The 9,195-nt window shown below is 52.1% G+C and overlaps 1 protein-coding gene across 9 annotated transcripts in view; it reads left to right on the top strand.

Moving 5' to 3' along the window:
* Positions 1 to 9,195, top strand: part of NTNG1 (netrin G1) — a 343,984-nt gene that overhangs the window by 288,185 nt on the left and 46,604 nt on the right. For 3 of the 9 annotated variants that reach the window (XM_075617022.1, XM_075617025.1, XM_075617023.1), the window contains exon 7: positions 5,511 to 5,573. The exons of the other annotated variants lie outside the window; for them this stretch is intronic. In XM_075617022.1, coding sequence (XP_075473137.1) covers positions 5,511 to 5,573 — 63 coding nt within the window. The remainder of the gene's footprint in view (positions 1 to 5,510; positions 5,574 to 9,195) is intronic. 9 annotated transcript variants of the gene reach the window in all.

Genomic DNA, 9,195 nt, shown 5'->3' on the forward strand with positions numbered 1-9,195 from the left:
AGAGCAGAGAGTTGGGGGAGGAGAGACACGGGGAGGAGAGCAGAGACATGGGGAGGAGAGCAGAGACACGGGGGAGGAGAGCAGAGACACGGGAGAGGAGAACAGAGACATGGGGGAGGAGAGCAGAGACACGGGGAGGAGAGCAGAGACACGGGGAGGAGAGCAGAGACACGGGAAAGGAGAGCAGAGATACGGGAAGGAGAGCAGAGACACGGGAGGAGAGCAGAGACAAGTGGGAGAAGAGCAGAGACACATGGAGGAGAGCACAGACATGGGGGAGGAGAGCAGAGACACGGGGAGGAGAGCAGAGACACGGGGGAGGAGAGCAGAGACACGTGAGAGGAGAACAGAGACATGGGGAGGAGAGCAGAGACACGGGGAGGAGAGCAGAGACACGGGAAAGGAGAGCAGAGACACAGGGAGGAGAGCAGAGACACGGGGGAGGAGAGCAGAGACACGGGGAGGAGAGCAGAGACACGGGGAGGAGAGCAGAGACACGGGGAGGAGAGCAGAGACACGGGGGAGAGCAGAGACACGGGGGAGGAGAGCAGAGACACGGGGAGGAGAGCAGAGACACGGGGAGGAGAGCAGAGACACGGGGGAGAGCAGAGACACGGGGGAGAGCAGAGACACGGGGGAGGAGAGCAGAGACACGGGGAGGAGAGCAGAGACACGGGGGAGGAGAGCAGAGACACGGGAGAGGAGACCAGAGACATGGGGGAGGAGAGCAGAGACATGGGGAGGAGAGCAGAGACACGGGGGAGGAAAGCAGAGACACAGGGAGGAGAGCAGAGACACGGGAAAGGAGAGCAGAGACACGGGGAGGAGAGCAGAGACACGGGGAGGAGAGCAGAGACACGGAGAGGAGAGCAGAGACACGGGGAGGAGAGCAGAGACACGGGGGAGGAGAGCAGAGACACGGGAGAGGAGAACAGAGTCACGGGAAAGGAGAGCAGAGACATGGGGAGGAGAGCAGAGACACGGGGGAGGAGACACGGGGAGGAGAGCAGAGACACAGAGAGGAGAGCGGAGACACGGGGAGGAAAGCAGAGACATGGGGGAGGAGAGCAGAGACACGGGGAGAGCAGACACAGGGGAGGAGATCAGAGACACGGTGGACGAGAGCAAAGACGGGGAGGAGAGCAGAGACACGGGGGAGGAGAGCAGAGACATGGGGGAGGAGAGCAGAGACACGGGAGGAGAGCAGAGACATGGGGGAGGTGAGCAGAGACACGGGGGAGGAGACACGGGGGAGGAGAGCAGAGACACGGGGGAGGAGACACGGGGGAGGAGAGCAGAGACACGGGGGAGGAGACACGGGGGAGGAGAGCAGAGACACGGGGGAGGAGAGCAGAGACACGGGGGAGGAGAGCAGAGACACGGGGGAGGAGAGCAGAGACACGGGGAGGAGAGCAGAGACACGGGGAAGAGATGGAGCTGCACTTCAGCCAGAGCTTTGCGTTGTATTGTATTGCTCCTTGGGGCTGCGTTACCTGAAACCAGAGACGTCCTTGCTTTCCATACGTGCGACGCAGCGCATTACAGTTTGATGACATCATTATTGCAGAGTAAAGTTAAAAAGGAACAAATACAATGTGATTTGTCCTATTATATGATAACTCCTATTACCCCATATAACCGCTCCCTATAACTCCTCCTATTACCCCATATAACCGCTCCCTATAACTCCTCCTATTACCCCATATAACCGCTCCCTATAACTCCTCCTATTACCCCATATAACCGCTCCCTATAACTCCTCCTATTACCCCATATAACCGCTCCCTATAACTCCTCCTATTACCCCATATAACCGCTCCCTATAACTCCTCCTATAACCCCATATACCCGCTCCCTATAGCTCTCCTATTTTCCATATAACCGCTCCCTATAACTCCTCTTATTACCCCATATAACCGCTCCCTATAACTCCTCCTATTACCCCATATAACCGCTCCCTATAACTCCTCCTATTACACCATATAACCGCTCCCTATAACTCCTCCTATAACCCCATATAACTGCTCCCAATAACTCCTCCTATTACCCCATATAAACTCTCCCTATAACTCCTCCTATTACCCATATAACCGCTCCCTATAACTCCTCCTATTACCCCATATAAACTCTCCCTATAACTCCTCCTATTACCCATATAACCGCTCCCTATAACTCCTCCTATTACCCCATATAAACTCTCCCTATAACTCCTCCTATTACCCATATAACCGCTCCCTATAACTCCTCCTATTACCCATATAACCTCTCTCTATAACTCCTCCTATTACCCCATATAAACTTTCCCAATAACTCCTCCTATTACCCATATAACCGCTCCCTATAACTCCTCCTATTACCCCATATAACCTCTCTCTATAACTCCTCCTATTACACCATATAACTGCTCCCTATAACTCCTCCTATAACCCCATATAACCGCTCCCTATAACTCCTCCTATAACCCCATATACCCGCTCCCTATAACTCTCCTATTATTCCATATAAACATCTCCCTATAACTCCATCTATTACCCCATATAACCTCTCCCAATAACTCCTCCTATTACCCCATATAAACTCTCCCTATAACTCCTCCTATTACCCCATATAGCCGCTCACTATAACTCCGTCTATTACCCCATATAACAGCTCCCTATAACTCCTCCTATTACTCCATATAACCTCTCCCTATTACTCCTCTTATTACTCCATATAACATCTCCCTATAACTCTCCTATTACCCCATGAGGCGCTCCCTATAACTCCTCCTATTACCCCATATATTGTCTCCCTATAACTCCTCCTTTTACCCCATATAACCGCTCCCTATAACTCCTATTACCCCATATAACCACTCCCTATAACTCCATCTACAGTATTACCCCATATAACCGCTCCCTATATCTCCTCCTATTACCCATATAACAGCTCACTATAACTCCTATTACCCCATATAATCACTCCCTATAACTCCTCTTATTACCCCATATAACCCCTCCCTATAACGCCTAATATTACCCCATATAACCCCTCCCTATAACGCCTAATATTACCCCATATAACCGCTCCCTATAACTTTTCCTATTACCCCATATAACCTCTCCCTTTAACTCCTCCTATTAACCCTTTATAACCCCTCCCTATAACGCCTAATATTACCCCATATAACCGCTCCCTATAACTCTTCCTATTACCCCATATAACCTCTCCCTTTAACTCCTCCTATTACCCCATATAACCTCTCCCTTTAACTCCTCCTATTACCCCATATAACCTCTCCCTATAAATCCTCCTATTACCCCATATACCCGCTCCCTATAACTCCTCCTATTACCCCATATAACCGCTCCCTATAACTCCTCCTATTACCCCATATAACCTCTCCCTTTAACTCCTCCTATTACCCCATATAACCTCTCCCTATAAATCCTCCTATTACCCCATATACCCGCTCCCTATAACTCCTCCTATTACCCCATATAACCGCTCCCTATAACTCCTCCTATTACCCCATATAACCGCTCCCTATAACTCCTCCTATTACCCCATATAACCGCTCCCTATAACTCCTCCTATTACCCCATATAACCGCTCTCTATAACTCCTCCTATTACCCCATATAACCGCTCCCTATAACTCCTCCTATAACCCCATATACCCGCTCCCTATAGCTCTCCTATTTTCCATATAACCGCTCCCTATAACTCCTCCTATTACCCCATATAACCGCTCCCTATAACTCCTCCTATTACCCCATATAACCGCTCCCTATAACTCCTCCTATTACACCATATAACCGCTCCCTATAACTCCTCCTATAACCCCATATAACCGCTCCCAATAACTCCTCCTATTACCCCATATAAACTCTCCCTATAACTCCTCCTATTACCCATATAACCGCTCCCTATAACTCCTCCTATAACCCCATATAACCGCTCCCAATAACTCCTCCTATTACCCCATATAACCGCTCCCTATAACTCCTCCTATTACCCCATATAACCCCTCCCTATAACGCCTAATATTACCCCATATAACCGCTCCCTATAACTCTTCCTATTACCCCATATAACCTCTCCCTTTAACTCCTCCTATTACCCCATATAACCTCTCCCTATAACTCCTCCTATTACCCCATATAACCGCTCCCTATAACTCCTCCTATTACCCCATATAACCTCTCCCTTAAACTCCTCCTATTACCCCATATAACCGCTCCCTATAACTCCTCCTATTACCCCATATAACCTCTCCCTTAACTCCTCCTATTACCCCATATAACCGCTCCCTATAACTCCTCCTATTACCCCATATAACCGCTCCCTATAACTCCTCCTATTACCCATATCACCCCTCCCTATAACTCCTCCTATTACCCCATATAACCGCTCCCTATAACTCCTCCTATTACCCCATATAACCGCTCCCTATAACTCCTCCTATTACCCCATATAACCTCTCCCTTAAACTCCTCCTATTACCCCATATAACCGCTCCCTATAACTCCTCCTATTACCCCATATAACCTCTCCCTTAAACTCCTCCTATTACCCCATATAACCGCTCCCTATAACTCCTCCTATTACCCCATATAACCGCTCCCTATAACTCCTCCTATTACCCATATCACCCCTCCCTATAACTCCTCCTATTACCCCATATAACCACTCCCTATAACTCCTCCTATTACCCCATATAACCGCTCCCTATAACTCCTCCTATTACCCCATATCACCCCTCCCTATAACTCCTCCTATTACCCCATATAACCACTCCCTATAACTCCTCCTATTACCCCATATAACCACTCCCTATTAACTCCTCCTATTACCCATATAACCTCTCCCTATAACTCCTCCTATTACCCATATCACCCCTCCCTATAACTCCTCCTATTACCCCATATAACCACTCCCTATAACTCCTCCTATTACCCCATATAACCGCTCCCTATAACTCCTCCTATTACCCCATATAACCGCTCCCTATAACTCCTCCTATTACCCCATATAACTGCTCCCTATAACTCCTCCTATTACCCATATCACCCCTCCCTATAACTCCTCCTATTACCCCATATAACCGCTCCTATAACTCCTCCTATTACCCATATCACCCCTCCCTATAACTCCTCCTATTACCCCATATCACCTCTCCCTATAACTCCTCCTATTACCCCATATAACCGCTCCCTATAACTCCTCCTATTACCCATATCACCCCTCCCTATAACTCCCCCTATTACCCCATATCACCTCTCCCTATAACTCCTCCTATTACCCCATATAACCGCTCCCTATAACTCCTCCTATTACCCATATCTTGCTTGCATACATGCTATCACTGATATAATCCCGTTCCATGCATTGAAGCACATTATTATTTCTGGTTTATTTTATGTTGCTATAACGTCTGACCCTTCTTACCACTGAATGCTTTTTTTTCTCCCGTTAACATCTGTTTTCTTTCTGTCTAATTATCGTTTATTTCCCTTCTTATCTGTTCAGTTGTTGCTCCCAAATTAGCTTCCACCACTGAGTCACCCGCTCAAGTTTCAAGCCACAAACGAGGTAGGAAACCTACACTTCCCACGGTCGCGCTCGCTGCCACGTCCTGGGGAACTCTGTATGAGCGTGCAGTACCTGACACTTCCCACGGTCGCGCTCGCTGCCACGTCCTGGGAACTCTGTATGAGCGTGCAGTACCTGACACTTCCCACAGTCGCGCTCGCTGCCACGTCCTGGGGACTCTGTATGAGCGTGCAGTACCTGACACTTCCCACGTCGCGCTCGCTGCCACGTCCTGGGAACTCTGTATGAGCGTGCAGTACCTGACACTTCCCACAGTCGCGCTCGCTGCCACGTCCTGGGAACTCTGTATGAGCGTGCAGTACCTGACACTTCCCACAGTCGCGCTCGCTGCCACGTCCTGGGGAACTCTGTATGAGCGTGCAGTACCTGACACTTCCCACAGTCGCGCTCGCTGCCACGTCCTGGGGACTCTGTATGAGCGTGCAGTACCTGACACTTCCCACGGTCGCGCTCGCTGCCACGTCCTGGGGACTCTGTATGAGCGTGCAGTACCTGACACTTCCCACGGTCGCGCTCGCTGCCACGTCCTGGGGACTCTGTATGAGCGTGCAGCACCTGACACTTCCACGGTCGTGCTCGCTGCCACGTCCTGGGGGACTCTGTATGAGCGTGCAGCACCTGACACTTCCCACGGTCGCGCTCGCTGCCACGTCCTGGGGACTCTGTATGAGCGTGCAGCACCTGACACTTCCCACGGTCGCGCTCCGCTGCCACGTCCTGGGGACTCTGTATGAGCGTGCAGTACCTGACACTTCCCACAGTCGCGCTCGCTGCCACGTCCTGGGGACTCTGTATGAGCGTGCAGTACCTGACACTTCCCACAGTCGTGCTCGCTGCCACGTCCTGGGGACTCTGTATGAGCGTGCAGCACCTGACACTTCCCACGGTCGCGCTCGCTGCCACGTCCTGGGGACTCTGTATGAGCGTGCAGCACCTGACACTTCCCACGGTCGCGCTCGCTGCCACGTCCTGGGGACTCTGTATGAGGGTGCAGTACCTGACACTTCCCACGGTCGCGCTCGCTGCCACGTCCTGGGAACTCTGTATGAGCGTGCAGTACCTGACACTTCCCACGGTCGCGCTCGCTGCCACGTCCTGGGAACTCTGTATGAGCGTGCAGTACCTGACACTTCCCACAGTCGCGCTCGCTGCCACGTCCTGGGGACTCTGTATGAGCGTGCAGTACCTGACACTTCCCACGTTCGCGCTCGCTGCCACGTCCTGGGGACTCTGTATGAGCGTGCAGTACCTGACACTTCCCACAGTCGCGCTCGCTGCCACGTCCTGGGGACTCTGTATGAGCGTGCAGTACCTGACACTTCCCACGGTCGCTGCCACGTCCTGGGGACTCTGTATGAGCGTGCAGTACCTGACACTTCCCACAGTCGCGCTCGCTGCCACGTCCTGGGAACTCTGTATGAGCGTGCAGTACCTGACACTTCCCACGGTCGCGCTCGCTGCCACGTCCTGGGAACTCTGTATGAGCGTGCAGTACCTGACACTTCCCACAGTCGCGCTCGCTGCCACGTCCTGGGAACTCTGTATGAGCGTGCAGTACCTGACACTTCCCACAGTCGCGCTCGCTGCCACGTCCTGGGAACTCTGTATGAGCGTGCAGTACCTGACACTTCCCACGGTCGTGCTCGCTGCCACGTCCTGGGAACTCTGTATGAGCGTGCAGTACCTGACACTTCCCACAGTCGCGCTCGCTGCCACGTCCTGGGAACTCTGTATGAGCGTGCAGTACCTGACACTTCCCACGGTCGCGCTCGCTGCCACGTCCTGGGAACTCTGTATGAGCGTGCAGTACCTGACACTTCCCACGGTCGCGCTCGCTGCCACGTCCTGGGAACTCTGTATGAGCGTGCAGTACCTGACACTTCCCACAGTCGCGCTCGCTGCCACGTCCTGGGAACTCTGTATGAGCGTGCAGTACCTGACACTTCCCACGGTCGCGCTCGCTGCCACGTCCTGGGAACTCTGTATGAGCGTGCAGTACCTGACACTTCCCACAGTCGCGCTCGCTGCCACGTCCTGGGAACTCTGTATGAGCGTGCAGTACCTGACACTTCCCACAGTCGCGCTCGCTGCCACGTCCTGGGAACTCTGTATGAGCGTGCAGTACCTGACACTTCCCACAGTCGCGCTCGCTGCCACGTCCTGGGAACTCTGTATGAGCGTGCAGTACCTGACACTTCCCACGGTCGCGCTCGCTGCCATGTCCTGGGAACTCTGTATGAGCGTGCAGTACCTGACACTTCCCACGGTCGTACTCGCTGCCACGTCCTGGGAGCTCTGTATGAGCGTGCAGTACCTGACACTTCCCATGGTCGCGCTCGCTGCCACGTCCTGGGAACTCTGTATGAGCGTGCAGTACCTGACACTTCCCACAGTCGTACTCGCTGCCACGTCCTGGGGACTCTGTATGAGCGTGCAGTACCTGACACTTCCCACGGTCGCACTCGCTGCCACGTCCTGGGGACTCTGTATGAGCGTGCAGTACCTACACTTCCCACGGTCGCGCTCGCTGCCACGTCCTGGGGACTCTGTATGAGCGTGCAGTACCTGACACTTCCCACAGTCGCGCTCGCTGCCACGTCCTGGGAACTCTGTATGAGCGTGCAGTACCTGACACTTCCCACAGTCGCCACGTCCTGGGGACTCTGTTATGAGCGTGCAGTACCTTTCCATACCCTGTGATTCCTAAAATACTAACGCACCTACACCCGCCCGAAATATTATACCTCTGATCCTCCCCATTATCAAAGACTAGCTGAAAGTAGCCAGCGTTCCTCTGGAAGGCGCCAACCTCGTTGCTCCCCTCCTCCTCTCACCTCCCTACCTCATCTCTCCTCCCCCTCATCTCTCTCCCCCCCATCACTTTCCTATAATACCCTATGATGCCCCCAATTCTTTCCGCCTCTCTCCCCTTCTCAGCGTTCTTACTTTCTCCTCACATTCCAACTGACTTCCTCTCTCTCTTTCTCCTCTGCTTTCTGTGTAACCCTTATAGCTACCTGTCTCTCCTTATCTGCCACCAGGCTATGTGCATTAGGATGTCACCAGATACATAGCGTACCAGGTACAGCACCTAGTGGGCGACTCGCTTACAGAACTTGTAATAACTCCTAGAATTAACCATAGAAAGTATCCAGACACAAGCCTGCCTTAATCTCAGGAACCAGCAGGCAAAATGTGCTTACGATATCTTAAGCGGTGTCCAATGCCTAGCGACCAGACAGACAACTTCCCAATATCTATATAGTATGTTGGGAATGTCCTATGATGACAATGGGGCCGTTGTGCGCTGAAGACCTCTTGATTCCGGTAATATCTGGTTTGACAAATCAAATTAAATAATAAACTGCTGCTGTTTTAACCCCTGCACCGCTGCAGAGGACTGTGGTGTTGTGTCATCATTAATGTGAATGGCACGAATATATACGGTACCATAGCTCAGTATAACGATGGAGGTACAATTAAATAGGGTCGTATACAGTAGTATAAAGAGAGACGGGGGGGCGTGTGTTACAATATTGTCTATTTGCCTTGGTGGTAACAGTGATTCGCAAACAGGGGGTGCATGAGGTGTCTCCAAGGG

This window comes from Ascaphus truei, chromosome 10, assembly GCF_040206685.1.
Source record: "Ascaphus truei isolate aAscTru1 chromosome 10, aAscTru1.hap1, whole genome shotgun sequence".
Classification (NCBI taxonomy): domain Eukaryota; kingdom Metazoa; phylum Chordata; class Amphibia; order Anura; family Ascaphidae; genus Ascaphus; species Ascaphus truei.